This window comes from Centruroides sculpturatus, unplaced genomic scaffold (genome assembly GCF_000671375.1).
Source record: "Centruroides sculpturatus isolate CEXI.00-Female unplaced genomic scaffold, Cexi_2.0 scaffold25, whole genome shotgun sequence".
Classification (NCBI taxonomy): Eukaryota; Metazoa; Arthropoda; class Arachnida; order Scorpiones; family Buthidae; genus Centruroides; species Centruroides sculpturatus.
Window position 1 is genome coordinate 1,464,083 of NW_019384428.1, and position 17,844 is coordinate 1,481,926.

The 17,844-nt window shown below is 27.3% G+C and overlaps 2 protein-coding genes and 1 long non-coding RNA gene across 3 annotated transcripts in view; 2 read left to right on the forward strand and 1 right to left on the reverse strand.

Moving 5' to 3' along the window:
• The first annotated feature begins 1,098 nt into the window (after nucleotides 1-1,098).
• Nucleotides 1,099-9,659, forward strand: LOC111619644 (vasotocin-neurophysin VT-like). The gene is made up of 4 exons (XM_023361408.1): nucleotides 1,099-1,133; nucleotides 8,903-9,023; nucleotides 9,175-9,373; nucleotides 9,518-9,659. The coding sequence occupies exons 2-4, from the start codon at nucleotides 8,922-8,924 to the stop codon at nucleotides 9,616-9,618; spliced, it is 402 nt and encodes a 133-aa protein (XP_023217176.1). The 5' UTR covers nucleotides 1,099-1,133; nucleotides 8,903-8,921; the 3' UTR covers nucleotides 9,619-9,659.
• On the reverse strand, nucleotides 8,480-10,112 carry LOC111619645. The gene is made up of 3 exons (XR_002755802.1): nucleotides 9,983-10,112; nucleotides 9,108-9,362; nucleotides 8,480-8,991 (listed from the first exon to the last, which is right to left on the reverse strand). It is a non-coding gene; the product is annotated as an uncharacterized LOC111619645 (long non-coding RNA).
• A 3,550-nt stretch (nucleotides 10,113-13,662) lies between these two features.
• The window catches only part of LOC111619662 (phosphoacetylglucosamine mutase-like), a 31,611-nt gene continuing 27,429 nt past the window's right edge, over nucleotides 13,663-17,844 (forward strand). Inside the window, exons 1-3 of the mRNA XM_023361429.1 lie at nucleotides 13,663-13,953; nucleotides 15,017-15,087; nucleotides 17,343-17,472. Of these exons, the coding sequence (XP_023217197.1) occupies nucleotides 13,862-13,953; nucleotides 15,017-15,087; nucleotides 17,343-17,472 (293 nt within the window). The 5' untranslated portion in view covers nucleotides 13,663-13,861. The remainder of the gene's footprint in view (nucleotides 13,954-15,016; nucleotides 15,088-17,342; nucleotides 17,473-17,844) is intronic.

Genomic DNA, 17,844 nt, shown 5'->3' on the forward strand with positions numbered 1-17,844 from the left:
ACTTATCTGTAAATAAATATGACATTCCTAATGTTCCTATCTGTTTTTCTTAATTTTTATTTGATTCTTCTTTATTGAAAATATAAATTCAATCGGAATAAGAGAATTTTACACATACTTTTATTTTATACACAACACAATTTTACAGACATATAGATTCTTGAACTGATTGCAAAATATTTGGAGATAAGTTTACTAGCTGAAAATTTAAAGGATCTATATTAAAACAATTGCTTTCTTTCGAATATCTTTTAAAAATCTGTTTCTTAAACCTTTATTTATGAATTAATCTATCTTTAAACTATGAGCAATAAAATTTTTTGTAATTCAAATTTTTTAACTGTTTATTTATACAATTTCAAAACAATCATTCAGTTATGAAGGATAACAAAATAGCATATTTTGATTAATATTTCTAGAAAGATTATTGAATTTTTATAAATAAATAAACTGATTAATCTCATTGCTATATTATTTATATTTAGATATATCGTACATGATGAACGATCTTTCCATATTAAAGGAAATCCTTCATAAAAGGTAAATACATTTATAGATTACTTGCGGATAGAGAAATATTTCATATGGTATTCGAAGATAAATTTAATAAGAATAAAATTTCATTTGTTAATAAGAATAATGTAAACATTTTATTTCCTTACAGTTTTAATAAGCTTGTTACTGAAACAGTTAGTTAAAAAAAAATTGGAAATGTTAAATCAATGGATACAAGACGGTTTAAGAGGGGAAAAAATCCATTATAATGTAGTTCAGTACTGTATTTACATTAAGCTGAATTCTAACATTGACTATACTAGCCCATAGTTAAAATTCATAAAAAAAAAATCTATTTTTAAAATTTTCAAATTCGACTGTGTTATTCTTATTTTGAGTAAAAGACTCCAACAGCGATAATAAATGAGAAACTCTCGCCTCTCTCGTATTCAATATAAAATTCTTGTGAGATGTCAAAACCAGATGGTACAAAAAATGAACGATGAACATTTGACGTTTGATTTCTTTATTACTCAAATAGCAGATAAATAAGGGAACGCCTACTATTTATTTATGTTCAAAACATATATAAAATGCTATTGTCAAGGGTCTAACTTCATTTTGTTTCAGGATAATCGGTAAGTAAAACATTTGTTCTAATCAAACATTTATTTCAATTTATCATAGGCTATTAAATAGCAATATTGAAAATTGTATTAATTATTTTTTAATTAAACAGTTTGTCTAAATTGAATTTATTTTTCAAGTACATTGACAAAATTAAAGATTATTAAAAGGTAGAAAGGAAGGATGACGACAACATACTTCGATTCGAAATATAATACATAGTCTATATGTTTATTAAATTAAGCTTAAATATAGATTTTACACATTAAGTAAAATATAATTTAATGGATATTTATTATAATTCTTATAAAGTATGTAAATAAATAGAGCGCAATGTAATTATTTTACATTTATTTTAAGCATTTGACTATATTAATAGATTTTTAAATGTCCTAAGTTTCTTGCCTTAAGCAGAATCGTCACGATTCATATACTTTACAAATAATTTATGGCTATTAATTCTTGCCTTTATTATATATTATATTTTATTGCTCTCAGTATGAAGGCAAAATACATTTTTTGAGAAAGTTACTTTTTACAATATATTTTGATGTAACTTTTAATAGCCTATATATTACGATTCAAATTTTCTATTGTGTAGCGATAATCTTTCTGATGTTAATACAAAAGAGTCTACTGTTTTAAACATTTCAAAAGAGTTCAAAAGACATTTTCTCTCAAAAATGGCACTTAGGATGACAAAAGATTCAGTTTGAAACAACGGAATAATAATATAGTGATTAAACAGTAGCCATGTTTGAAGCATATTGAATTGACCATTTTCAGTAAATTGACCGTGGACATTTATTAAATTCATATAAAAATTGTAATATATTGAGAATGACAATTTTCTAATAAAATGAAGGTAAGATGTAAGGAATACATAAAGAGATTTAAAGTTATTTTATTAATCTCCCAAAAATTCAATATGTAAAACAATTTCTAGTTTTTATCATTTAAAAATTTTTCTCATATTTATACTAGAATTTCATGTTGTATTTCTTTAATATTAAATAAAACTATTTTGTAATTCTTAAAATAATTAAGTTAAGATTTAATATTATTATGTGAAAAACTAGCATATTTAATTGTTACAAATTTAGTCTGTTACAAATTTAATTATAACATTGCGTCATAATATTTTTACAATACTTTCTCGAAAAAAGCTAATTTAGTTAATTTTTCTTTAATATTTTAATAATAACCATTAAATATCGCTTTCACGCAGGCCGTCTTAAACACAAATACAAAAATTGTCAGCTGAGGACCCACCGATGTAAAGAGTCGCTAATAGAGTTAATTTTGACAAAAATAAAACAAGGGTTTTACACTATAAAAATTACAAAATGAAGGTCATGCAAACGTATTTGCGGTACGGGTTCAAGAAGAAAATTGAGGGTCTCTTCACTCTTGTATTTTTAAAGGTAGCCGGATAAGAAGTGAACGTTTGTGTTTACGTTTTACATTTATGAGTTAAACGTAATTCAAAGAAATGTTCTAGGTGAGACACTTTATAAGCTCGATTTAATAATCCCTTCGTTATTTTTCACATTCAGGTAATATTTTTGTTAGTTTATTTGATTTTCGCTGATTTCTTCATAAGGCTTGAATGCCTAATACTTTTCAATACTTCAGAAACAAAACTAATGAGTTATAATTAGATTTTCAGCTGAATACAAATAAACAAATAAGTGTTTTAAGTTAAAAATCACAGTTTTTCAATAAAATGATATTCTACAAAAAAAAAGATTACCAACATTTAATTAACATCGATATGTGTGTTTATAGTGAGCAACACATGAAATATAATTCCAGAGCCTGTATTGAATCTATCAGTGAAATTACATGTAATACAAAACAGACATTTTTCTAAAATTGCGTTATGTAAAATCATACAGGATTTTGAGAAACGGTAAATTAGATTTCCTCTAGCACTTCAATGTTTCTCGTGTTAATGTATATTCTATGACCAAGATTATCTCGAATTTGAAAGTAAAAGGCGATGTAATTATATCAGTTTTAATCACACTTTAAATTTATACATTGCTTTTAGTCAGTTCCGAATCAGAGTACAGTAGAGCCTCGATTATTCGACCCAATTGGGGACTGGGATTGGTCGGATAATTGAAAAGTCGGATAACCGAAAAGTATGAAAAAATCCATTATTAGTGTAGTATATTATTATATCCCATGTAATTAGTATATTAGTATATCGCTATTAACCTACTTCGCGTTGAATTTTCATCGATGTTAAGCCTAACAAAAATTTTTTAAAATAATAATCGTCGCTATTGTATCGTTAAAAATTAGAAAATTAAGCCTCGTTTAAATACTGGCTCCCTTTCATGGTCGAATGAGTGTTGCCAGCTAAAACACGTAAAAATAATATTAAAGTAGCCAAGACATAGCCAAATATTGTAGCGCCACATCACTAGCGGACATTTGAAATTTGCCGACTAGGACGGTCGGTTAACCGAGGTGTCGGTTAATCGGGGGTCGGATAATCGAGGCTCTACTGTAAATTAATTGGAATATACAATATACAAGTATGTGCATTTGTCTGTATGCTTTTTTTTCAATAGATTCTTGTGAGTTTTTAATATCATATTCAACTAAAAATATATCACACAGTGTATGTTCTTTATTTTTGTTGTATTTTAATCAAATTTCATGTCTATGGAACAATCGAAAAATCAAAGTATTTTATCTTCAGGGTTTAAAAAAAACTCTAATGACATACAATTTTAAAATTTTAAAGTTTTAAATATACTTTTGAAATTTGCTATTGAACAATAACGCAAAAAGTTAGATTTGTATATAAATAAAAATCATTACAATAATAAACTCTATAAAAAACTTGTAGAGGATTATTAAATTAAAATCACAATTTACTAGTGGTTCTTAAAATTATGACTTTAAAAGTAAAATTTACAGATGATAATTTAGAATTAAATTAGCTTTAATTCATAGAAGAATGTTATGCAAATCTGTATAAGAATAACGAAAATCTCAATTTCTGCGAATCTTTTTAGAATCTGCCCAGAAAAATTTCTGAGAAGATTATAACGTCAATATTTTAGTTACTTCCCTATTTGCAGAATAAAATCTGTTTACTGACTGATTAAAATTCTTTATTTATTTCCGTAAGAAGTAAGTTTTAAAATATTCAATCTATAATTAACAAATATAAATAATTATTGTCAAAGTTTATTTAAATAATGTAATTAAGATAATCATTTTTTGTTTTTACAGAACAAAAATTATTAATTATATAAAATATTTAGTTTATTCTTTTATACTTGTAATAAAATATATATCTTACGTTCTTAAGAAATATTTGTTAAAATTTGTTTTTAAATCATTTGTGTAGTAATTATTTTTATTTAAAAGTTCTGTTTCATATAAATTAAATCTAATTTATTCTTATATTTTAAATTTGTGTGAGTGTATGATTTTAAGAAATTCAGCCTAATATTGTATAGAAATAAGGAGAAGTCAACTGATTTAAAATCGAATATTAGTTTATAAAGATATACTTTTTCACTATTAATTATTTTTACTCTAATTTTTTTAGCTTGTAGAGAAAATAATTTATAGTTTAATCTTATCTACGGACAAACTTTTTATAAAAAACGAAGATACTATAGACGTTTTAGAAAAAGTATATTTCTGAAATAACGAAACACGAAAGTTCCATAAATAACTTAAAAGAATCGAATTTTATATGGGTTAATAACTTCTGATATTTTAGATATGTAGAAAAGTCAATTAAAGTCAATTCTAAAAGTCAATTAAAATGAACTTCCTTACTAGAAAGCAGGAAAGTTTATTTCAATAAAAATATTTCTTAATTCCCGAAATCATATCGGCTTTATACCAAGAAACTATAAAATTATTTTATAGTGTTTCGTTTGAAGTATTAATTGCAATATATTGATTAGTTAATTTAAAATTTTTCATTTGACATTCCTGTTAGAGACGTTTGAAACAGACTCAAATGGCAAATTGTTATTTATTCATTACATTACATATTTGTCTTAACACATTATCTCTGTAGAAAACTGTGTGGTGTCACTCGACTTTCTCTTTGCGCCGTTTTCTACAGAGATAATGTGTTAAGACAAATATATATATATATATATATAAACCGACGTCAGTTCGGAAACAAGTTCCAAACTTATGTTTAATAATCTCTTTCGTACTTTTTTGATACTTCGAGTTATACTGTTTTACCACAAGTACTACAAGTTAGATTGTTTTAGTCTAACTAATGTCGGACTTAATGAAACCTCTTATTAATTCAAGATTAAAAAAAAAAAACTAAGAAAAAACGTCGACANCTCTAATTTTTTTAGCTTGTAGAGAAAATAATTTATAGTTTAATCTTATCTACGGACAAACTTTTTATAAAAAACGAAGATACTATAGACGTTTTAGAAAAAGTATATTTCTGAAATAACGAAACACGAAAGTTCCATAAATAACTTAAAAGAATCGAATTTTATATGGGTTAATAACTTCTGATATTTTAGATATGTAGAAAAGTCAATTAAAGTCAATTCTAAAAGTCAATTAAAATGAACTTCCTTACTAGAAAGCAGGAAAGTTTATTTCAATAAAAATATTTCTTAATTCCCGAAATCATATCGGCTTTATACCAAGAAACTATAAAATTATTTTATAGTGTTTCGTTTGAAGTATTAATTGCAATATATTGATTAGTTAATTTAAAATTTTTCATTTGACATTCCTGTTAGAGACGTTTGAAACAGACTCAAATGGCAAATTGTTATTTATTCATTACATTACATATTTGTCTTAACACATTATCTCTGTAGAAAACTGTGTGGTGTCACTCGACTTTCTCTTTGCGCCGTTTTCTACAGAGATAATGTGTTAAGACAAATATATATATATATATATATAAACCGACGTCAGTTCGGAAACAAGTTCCAAACTTATGTTTAATAATCTCTTTCGTACTTTTTTGATACTTCGAGTTATACTGTTTTACCACAAGTACTACAAGTTAGATTGTTTTAGTCTAACTAATGTCGGACTTAATGAAACCTCTTATTAATTCAAGATTAAAAAAAAAAAACTAAGAAAAAACGTCGACAAATGTTGGAGCCAAAACGATATATAAATATAGGCTACTTGCCATATAATGAAATGGCACAGAACGTCGTTGGAAAGTGAAGATACCAAATGGAGACTACCAATTTATTAGAAATGGATAGATCCAGGCCGGAATCGCCCGAACTGGAACTACTAGGAATCGTTCCACATCGAGTGTCGAGACAGTTCCAGTCGGAACTACTTACGCGTTCTTCATTTTGTACTCTTATGAATACGTGGCTTTCACGGAACAGAGAATTCTTTGTCTGGATTTGAAATAATGAAATTTTAGGAATAATGAAATTAGTTTTGAGTATTTTAAATTTACAAATATATTTGAAAAATTCCTATATTTATTCTAATTCATAATTATTCGTTTTATTAGTAAATGGCAGATATGTCCGGCATTTTACGGTCAAAAAGTAAGAAGGCTAAACCTTCAAATGAAAACCATATTAAAAGTTTAGATATTTTAGCCTATCATTGTTATCTTTATCGCCCGTCAAGGAAGGGAAGGGTCAAGGAGATCAAATCAGGGAAAGAATGGGGTATCCGGATTTCATAAAAGTGTATATTTTCTCCTGGGTCCTAGAGAATAATTATGAAAAATTTGGTGCGTATTTGGGAAGAGATTTAAGAGTTAATAAAGGAATGACATCGGAGAAAGGTGAGGTGTCCAGATTTCATGTCTATACTTCCCTCAGATAATAAATGAAAAATTTGGAGCAGATGGATCAAAAAGTTTAGAACAGACACAAAATTTCTATTATACAGTACATATATATATATATAACCGAGGAGGAACCATGTAGTCCAACAGACTAAGCAGTTTCAACAGAACATAACGATTCCGAGGAACAGTTCTAATAGTTCCAGTTTCAGAAACGAACTAGATTTCCCACCTCTACTATTTAGGGAGACCGGGGCAAGATCGGCATGTTAAGCTTTACTTAAATTTTGTGTAATAAATACTGCTGTAAACTGAAAAAAAAGCTTTGCATATTGTCTATTGGAATGTTACCTTACTATAGAACTGGTTAAAATCAGTTTGGAAATAAAAATAATTAAAATAATTACAACTTTACAAGAAGAGAGAAATTGACGAAGTTGCCCCGGGTATAGGGGCAAGATCGGCAACTTCTCTCTTTTTGTAAAGTTGTAATTATTTTAATTATTTTTATTAAAGTTGCCCCTGGTATAGGGGCAACAGTAATGGGGCAAGATAGGCACGTATATAAAATTATGTTATTAACAATGTATAAGTTGGAATTCACTATTAAAACAAAGAAATACAAATCCAACACCCATTTAATATTATTACAACGAAATGCAAGTTCAAAGACATATATACATGAATAACAAATGCAAACATGTTTTCATTTATCATCTGTTTGATTTTTATCCTTTGCTTCTAATGTGGCTTTATGTTGCCGATCTTACCCCGCTAGTCATGATTTCGAAACATTAAGTACAACCCTGAGAACAGAATGCCAAGCCACGATCTGGCCACGTGAATAAGTTGAAGTTACATCCTTCTAACAGGAAAAGTAACTTTCGTTATCATGGAATTATAACAAAACCTGCCAATTCAATATAAATGGAAAAAAAATATTATATGGAATTGAACGAAAATGAAAATTTGCTTGATAATTCAACTACGCTTGTTGGAGAACAATAAAAACACTACACTCAACAAGCCACCAATAAAGCTCAACTGCCTAACCTATAACCAAAGTCTCCTTTTAATTTGTTTTTTAAAAAAAGCGCTTGACAAACTTGCCCCGCATGCCGAAGTTGCCCCGGTCTTCCCTATATTGTTTTTTTAAATTTGTAGATCTAAAAATTCCCACTGTCGTCCGTCTGTCTGTCTTTCCTTAATCTCGAGAATTAAATAGATGTAAGACGAGATCAGGTATGGAAACTTTAGGGGCAGGGGGCCCCGATTAACTATATAGTAATTTGCGATGCAAATCGAAAGTCATTTTATTTCAATTCAAAAATGTTTGCCTGAAACGTTTTAGATGAATGACCGGCACGACTTTATTGTTAAAGGAAAAGCATGATGTACAGGGGCAAGCCACTACTAACTTGAGGTGGAGAGCGTATATTTTAAATTAAATAAATTACAAACATTATTAAAAATTGCAGCCCGGCAATATAATTTAGCCCGGCGATAAAATAATTGTTTTATTTTATTTTATTTTTGAACGCTCAGTTATCTTTAAGAAATTAAGTGGTAACAGTATGAAGTTGCACACATCCTGGAAGGAAGTATGCGATTTGATTTATCACCAAGTCAAAAACTTAGGAAATCAATGAAAACAAACAGTTTCTTGAAACAAATAAAACATTAATACATAGTTTATTAAAAATAAAATAATGTTACAGATCGTCTCATATATCTTGGCCAGGCAATGCGCGGTACTCGGTTGGGGGTCTAGAAGTTTTATAAAAGTTCAAGAGTCTCTTTCTTCGTTACACAAAGTGACCTTGTCACAGTTTGTCAAACAATACGTTCCCTTCACTAAGTAAATAGACTGGTCCCTGCTATTGCGCATTTTTTACAGCACGGCCGAGATTCGCGAAACGATCTGCAATCATTAATATAAAAATTCAATTATAATTTTTTAATTAAATACGAAATTTATTAATGTCTTTGCAGAATTGATTCCCCTGTAGTTATGCATTCTCCTTTGTTCTTTTCAATGCTTATCGTTTTGACTAGTGCTTGTTTTATTACAAATTGTCCGCCTGGAGGAAAAAGGAGTTTACATACAATAAACGTAAGATTAGTTCTTTTATTAATTTTTATAAATTATTTTAAAAATTTACAATGATAATAGTTATATATATTAAAAAATACATACCGAATGTAAACTTTTTGTCTCGGCCTGTTAATAAACTTATAAAATTAATTTATTTAATATTTGATAGTGTCCTTCTTGCGAATTCGATGAAAAAAGTAAGTGTTCTATTCGAGGTTTATGCTGTGGCTCTACAGTTGGTTGCATAATTAATGAAGAAGGAATACCAATTTGTCAACAATCTTTTGATTATCATCACTGCAGAAAAAATGGTCGAATTTGTAGATTACATGGCATTTGTACCACTAATGGTATATGCTGTGTTAAAGGTAAACGTTTTTATTTATTATATTTATTTACAATAATACAAACAAAATTAAAATATACTAATTTAATAAAATTCTAATGATAATAATTAATAACATACTGTACGAATAAAGTTCTATTAATGAATTTATTAAATCATTATTTAGATCTATGTTTTGAAGACAGTCTTTGCACGGAGAGAACAGAAGATATTTTCATAAAGAATAAAAATATTTGGAAAAAACTTTTTCCGAAACTGAAAAATTAATCAATTAATTAATACAATTTTAAATTTATGTAAACATTAAAAAGACAAATGTCAATAAATAAATTATACAATTATTTATACACGATTTTAATTATGTTATTATATAACCTTATTGAAATCTGTTCTAATAAAATTAATTATTAAAATTTAAGAGTAGCAAGAATTCTTTTGAAGTGACCAGACGTCTCGTATTGTACGGGACTGTTCCGTATTTTCATTCCCTGTTCCAACAGGGACGTGGAATGTCCCGTATTCTCGGATTTTCCGGAAAAATGTCGCATATTTCGAAGAATGCAATGAATTTTCTGATTAGAATTACGATTCTTTTTCCGAGCGCGCATATCTATAATTAAAGAATTATTACCTTTCATTAGTTGTTATTGTTATAGAATAGGCCGTATATAAAATTTTTGGCATCATGGTTGACGACGCACACCTTGCTAAGTAATCGGACAGGCAATTGTCGGCGAACACAAATAATAGTACTAAAAACAGTAAATTCCAAAATCTGTATGGAATTTACCGTTTACTATTAAATTGCATCCTTCCTATTTTTATCTACCATATACGCAACGGTCCAGTAAGAAGGAATGGGCGCGGAAGAGGAAACAGGAAGATGGTACTGTGTGTCCCGTATTGGTTGTATCAAAATTTAGTAATTTTATTTAAAAAATTATAAAATAAAATATTTTAAAACAAAAGTAAAGTGAAATAAGAAGGATAAGAATAAAGTAAAAAAGATAAAATTTCATATGTATTTTTGCCTTTATGATACAGGTTTATACACTTTTACAAGCTTTAAATGAATCATTTTCACATTTACTGTTTTACTATCATTGAAAGAAAGGAAAATTTGTTTAAAAAAATTTTATTTAAAAAACATTGATTTCGTTTCCTATTTCAAGTAATATATACAGAAACATCTATAATTACATTCGTTATCTCAAATAAAAATTTTAATATTGATTAATCAATTCGCAAATTAATTTATACCAGCTGATGATACAGATTCTTCTCGACTTTTTCCGTCCTATGAGAACCTTTTTTTCTGGCCCATACTCACAATGGGGCAAAGGATGAAGATAGATGGTAAAGGATTGGATCTGACACGTCCAGGATAAACCATTCCGGAAAATTTCCTGGGGTTTATTATCCGACCAGATTCGTTCACAGATTCTCCAGAGAGGTAGGTTGGCATCTTAACTAACTCGGCCATCCGGCCCTGCAGACTTGTATCAAGCGAATAAGAATACTTTGCAAGTGCTTAATTCTATCGAAAATTTATCAATTTAAAATACTTCAACATGAAAATTATATCATAAAAGTAATGAATTAATATGTAAATAATTTTGTTAAAAACAAGCTTGAAATTACTTTTAAAACTTTTCAGTGAGTTGTCAATATCAGAATACTATCTGCTTGAAGTTTAAGATTAAACAATTCCAAATAAATTTTATTTTGTAAAAAAGAAGCAAAAAATAACTAATATCATAATTTAAATGCTTTTATTTAAAAACAAACACCAATTTAAAAACTTTTAAAACACATGGACACCATTGAAGTTCCCATCTCTGTTTTCTCTTGGAAATATCGAAGATTATGCATCGCATTAACAAAAGCAATGAAAGGGCAGGAAATATTATATACTTCGTCTCTTTTTCAGATCAAAACCAATATCGCCGACAAAAACCAAGCACGTTTTTATGTGAGCGTGCGTAACGATGACGATACGTTGACGTCGATAAAGAATCAAATATAATTGGTTTCGGAATTTTTATAAATAAACTTCTAACGTTAAACCTGTATTATGCTTTTACTGGTACGTTACACATAAAGTTATAACGAACGTTTTTATAATGTAAAATACGTTTTGTGCAAACTCTAAAATAATGGAATCCATTCGCATAAATCTGCATAAAAGATGATTTTCAAAAGATATACAGTATATGTGTACAGTACAGTATATTAGATAAAAACATCGGATTTTTGCAAATTTTGAATGGGCCTGGTTGAATCCGTGATGAGCCTAGAAAGAAAGACCTCTTAGTAGGAAGAAAAAAGACAAAAATGATTATAGTAATAATATCGGTATTAAAGAATTTATTCAAAATTACAGTTTCCAATTATTAATATTAAAGTTGGCCCTAATAGCGAGGTTGCGGCCGAAGTTTTCAACGCGAAAACGTGTACGTCAGACGTTCAGCGCCGCTTACCTGTAAGCCTAGAAGTTTGACAATGGCGTTTAGAACGTCAGTGGAATCATGCTCGACGTTTCAAACGCCATTGCCAAATTTCTAGGCTTACGGGAAGGCGATGCTGAACGTCCGACGAAGACGTTTTTGCGTTGTAAACTTCGGCCGCAACCTCGCTAAAATTAAGTATAACACAATGTATTTTCTTTTGATAAATGTGCCATTGAAATGTAATTGTTATTTGGCATACTTTAAATATTGAAATAATAAATTTTCATAAGTGAAGGTATTTAAGGATGTTATAAGACATTTCATATATATTTATTTACATCAACGAAAAAGTCACACAATTTGTAAATTAAATAAATATTATTTTAAAACAAATATAAAAATTAGTTTTATTAAATTCTTTAAATAACATACTGTATCTATATTATGTTTTCTTATTATCTAGTACACAGTATTCTCAAAATGGGAACAAGGAAAAATTGTTAGATACACAAATTTGTACATCTTGAGTATACGATGAACCAATAGTTAAAGAATATTTATTAAGTCTTAGTTGAGAGAAAAGTCTTTTAATTGACAAATTTATTATTTTTTTGATAGAAAGGCATCTTAAACTTTCATCATTTCGGATGAAAGTTTAAGATGCCTTTCTACCAAGGATGAAAATTTGGCTCCATCAAGAAGTCTTAATCATTTAATGTATATGTTATGGACAAAATGATTAATACGGGCATTATGAATATACACGAATTATACAAAAAATACATGAGCATACTTTAAATATTACATTCCCATATCTTTTCAGTAATTTTTACTTTTGTTTTTAGTTATGTTAAATTTAGATAATAATTTGTAAGTACGGAGGCGACCTTGCTTATGAAATTGTGGATTGTCTACTGGAGCGAACGACGGATGGAAAACGGAAGCAAAATATCTTTATCTTTGTTAAACGTTGCAACTTTATTTATACAATTAAGTGTAATGAAATTAAATGTATTACCGTCGGCCACGTTTTAATATTTTTTATTTTACTTAAAGTTTTGTTTGTTCAATACAGTATTTCTATTTGCAATGAACGATAGTTTTGCTGAAACGTAACATGTTCGATACTCGTTTAATTCTTTAGTACTTTTTAGTACTAAAATAAGTATTAAACGGGTATCGAACTTGTTACGTTTTAGTAACTTTAGATCTTGCAACACTAGATATTTGTTGAGTTCGTACCGTTACTACCAATTTTTAATTGACTTTGATGCACGAATGGCAGCATTATCCTGTTGGAATTGCAAATTTTCTTTCCCAATAAGTGATCCAAAAGTTATTAAATTTTGACACAACAGTTCTTGATACAATGGAAACAGGGGGGCTTAAAACTGAAAACAAAAACTGTAGTCGCTAAGTCTCTAAATTCAAAAAATGAATCGCCTCGCCTGCGAATGACTCGCTTTGATTTAGAGAAAATTAATGCAGATACACCGAATATATATATTACAAACTTATTTCATTAGAAAAAGTGCATAGTTGTAAAATAATTCATTTTTATTGTTTGGGCTACGAACAGTTCAAATCCGCTACTTTTGGCAGAGTCGGTAGTTAATCTACCGACTCTGCTTTTGGAGCACAACCACGCTACCTTTTAACAGTGTTGCCAGATCTGGCAATACTGATCTGGCAACGCTTGTTAGCAGTAGTTTTAAAAGTACACGTGGAGATGAATATAAATCGTGTTACTATTTACAAAATGAACATATATTATTAAATTATACACGTGACACTTAATTTACTATATTGTAAATAACATTGCGTAATTTGATAATAATCGGCAATGTAATTATAACTTTTTGCCTGTGACATATATTAAAATAAGTTTTAAAAGTATATATTTATGTAACTTATGTCAAGTTTTCTTTTAAAAACCGGTTTCTTGGATTCCAAACAATTTAGTTTATCAACTCATTTCATGTGTTTAAGCAGTTGCTAGATTATTTGATATTTATCAAAGTTCTTATACGTTTCTTCATTTAGATAATCGCTAGTTAAAAATGTTCGAAAGAATTTATAATTTGGCTGTCGAAAAATATCCAAAATTAAGTAAGAGAAATGTACAATATGGAACGGCTGGATTTAGATCAATGTATGTATATTTCTATTAAATAATGCATTTGTGTATTTTAAAATTAATGCTTAAAATTCATCTGCATTCTGAATATAACATAAACAATTATGTTTATATTGTATTATAAAGCAAAATTTGGTAGAAGTTACTTTTACATATTTATATAAACAAAAGTTACTTTTACTTAAAATTTTATAATATATTAAACATTTAAACTGTGCTAAATTTATTATGGTTTAACATAGTTTAATGATTCAAAAATAATTTGTATACACCTAGCTTAGTATATAAATTATTTATAATCCATTTTGTTATCTTTATTAATCACTTTCACTGATTAAATTTTTTGCTTAAATTTAATAGAAACCTTATTATTTGTAATGATATAGTTTATCACAAGATTATTATTTTTCCTGAAACATGGATTGCTGTGAATTCAATATTCTGTTATAAAATTCTTTCATTTTATAAGGTCAGAAATAATTTTCTACATTTTTATATTACCATTTAATTAATATATTTATAGCAGTTGTACTGTTTTCATTCATTAATACATGAAACAACATTCTCATCCATATAATCCAATTTTAATAATAAAAAGGTCTTTATTATTAAAAATGTTAATTTTAAAAAGTATAATTCAAAAAACAAATTTAACAGTTTTAAAATAGTACATTTTATAGTTTAAAAATATGTTTATTTGGGTTAAATTTAATTTTATTTATTGCAAACTATATCAATCAAACTTATTTCTTCAATTTACCCAAAAACATATATCTGCTTTCTTGGAAAGCAAGATAAAGAAAAATATTCAGTTAAACCATAGGGCATTTGGATTTTCTGTTCATTCTTAGAGTACCAATATAATAATGGAGTCATATTTTCTGTCACTAGTGTGAATGAACTGAAAAGTTAAAAAGTACTAGGGTTTACTAAAATTTTTATCTTGATGATCAAGAAAGCAGATAGATATATCATCAACTGTTTAATTGATTTTCTCTAATTTATATATAATCTGAATAATTTTACATACATAAAATGAATAAAAAAATTAAAACTAACATTATTGAGTAAATTTTAGACATTCTGAACTTCCTCCTATTGTATTTCGTATGGGACTTCTTGCAGTGTTGAGATCTAAAGCAAAGAAAGGTGAGCTAAGTTATTTGCAGTTTTGATTATTAATTTGAAATTCACTACAATTTACAAAATTCACAACTGTCAACAAAAGATTTAACTGTTTTATAGTTCTTTAAGGCTTTGAAAAAATTTTAACAATTAAAATTAATTTTTTGTTTACATTTAATCTATTTAGTGAGAATATGTAATATCCCAAAATACAGAAGTTATTTGTTTGTTGCAGGAAAAAATATGTTAAGTTCAAAGCCCAAAATCTGGCCAAATGTCTGGTCATTTCTAGTTTTCACTAGTTAGCTTAGCTAATGCTCAAAAAGACATACTTCCAGATTTGCACTTTATATTTCAGGGTTCAAACAACTTAATCTAGTATTCTAGCCAGAATAAGAAGTTTGTTTTTCCTTAAAAACAATGTTTAATTTTAAATTTCTTGAAGTGTAAATTCAAATTTTATAAATAGAAACCCATTTTTAAAATTTTCTGATTTATAATTCAGAAATATGGCACATTTATTAATGCATTGTTACAACTTTATAATTAGTAAAAGTTTAACAACATAGCAGCAGATATACAATATTTCCTTAACTATTTAAATTTATTCTACAGCAGGGATTGCCAAATTTTTTTGATTGTTGACCCCCTACAACTTCTTGAAACCTCACATCGACCTTCGCTAAAAAGTTTCTGTTACAAGCAAAAAAAAACCTCTTACTATTTTAATATATATCTTTTAATTTTACATTTTTTTACATTTATTGTACATATGTTAATAATAATTTTTGTAATTGACAATCAATGAGACAGATAAGCTTGATAATCCTTAGCAAGATTAGCAATATTCAGATCAAAATTTGTAAGTTTTAGTCTTTTCATCAACCCCAATAATGTTATATTGACCCCTGGGAGTTGATATAGATCACTTTGGCGACTCCTGTTCTACAGATTGAATGTGTTAATGTGATACTTTAAAAATAAAAAATTCTAATAGATATGAAATATTCTGTAATTTTGTTTTGTTTTACAATTTTGTAACTTTATATTTAGTATTATAAGTTTTAATTCCAAGTCACTAATAATAATGAAATATAACACAGAATTACTGTAAATTTAATATGATAATGTGAAATTTATAGTGATGCAACTGCCACTAATGTGAATCAAGTGAAAATTTTTGATTTTTAAATTTCTGGTATTTCTTTTACCTGAAAATACGTGAAAAAGGTGAAAATAGTGTAATGTAAAAATTGTATTACTTTCATCTTTATCAAGAAAAATATATTCATGATATTAAATCTGTTTCTCATGTCATTCTTCAGTTCGGTTTTATTGATGAGCTTCCTTATACTGTATAACTTCCTCCAAAATTAACATTTTTTAAAGAAGAAAAGATGTTTGAAATAATAATTATCACACAAATTGCTTGCAGCTCTTACACAAGAGTAGAACAGAATAGTAGGAAATTGATTATAATATATTCAAAGATAGTAGAATCTTGATTATCTGAGCTCTGATTAACAAAGGTTCCACATTATCCAAGGCATAAATGTAAGTGAATGCACTATTTTTCTTGTAATTCATAAAAGCTTTGCCATTAATATACTCAATCCATTAATGGCAAAAATCCTATACTACTATTATAAATCATGGCAAAGTAGATAGGGACCACTATAAAACAAAAAGTTCTAAAGGACTTTTTAAAATGATAAAATACATTATAAAATGATTTGTTTCTGTTATCTTTTATCTGATTTGTTTTTGTTATTTAACTTTAATCTGAGACAAACTATTCATATTAAAATCCTAATTACAATAATACACACTTTTATTATTATAACTATTGTGCATATTAGCTGTAATTTAATTATTGTGCTCCATTTTATAATTTTAGATTTTTGCATACTGTTTACGAAATTTTGTTGATTATTTTAGAACTTCTAAGATGTGTTCCTTATAAAATATTTTTTTCCAAATATTTATTGCATTTTTCCTTCTAAATTCTCAATATGTCTAAACTAGTAGTAATATATAAAATAAGTTAGTAACATTACTCTATATAAAAGTTTCACTCATTTTGAATTTTTAGAGTTTATAAATCACAATTTTTATAACTTTTGTTTATAAATTGGAATTTTAATAATTGTAGTTGTCTTTTTAAAATGAAATTGTGTTGGTTTTTTTATTTTAAAAATATCATTTTATTGATTATTAATAAAATGCAAAAAGTATGTGCCAGTTAAGAAGTACATAAATTAATATGAATTTATTTATAGCAACTATAGGTGTAATGATTACTGCCTCTCATAACCCAGAAGAAGATAATGGTGTCAAGATAATAGATCCATTTGGTGAGATGTTAGAAGCAAGTTGGGAGTTATTTGCTACTTATTTAGCTAATGTAGAGTATGTTTATGCATTATTTTTTTTATAAAATGATTCTATTTGCTAATTAGAAACTTTTATTAACAACATTTGTAATTTATTAGTTTCTTGTGTTCTATTTTAAAGCATAATATTCATAAGAGTATATTCAATTAACTTTAATGCAGTGTTTTTCAACCTTCTTGAATAAGCAACCCCTTTACAAGTTAAAAAATTCTGGTGACCCCCAGGGCCATATTAAAACTGTCAGTGATTTTAAAAACTATGTATTTAATTTTCTTTCTGTTGAGATTTAAATATTGATAAAAAAAACCAATTGTACTGTAAAATAAACAGGCACAGCCTTCTTACTGAAATTTTAGTTTTTTTATTGTAGGGCAGGACCTGCCACAA

Coding starts and splice junctions, on each gene's coding strand:
- LOC111619644 (XM_023361408.1), top strand. CDS start 8,922: ATGCATTCTCCTTTGTTCTTTTCAATGCTTATCGTTTTGACTAGTGCT. Junction 9,024..9,174: donor GGAGTTTACATACAATAAAC/GTAAGATTAGTT, acceptor AATATTTGATAG/TGTCCTTCTTGCGAATTCGA. Junction 9,374..9,517: donor TGGTATATGCTGTGTTAAAG/GTAAACGTTTTT, acceptor ATCATTATTTAG/ATCTATGTTTTGAAGACAGT.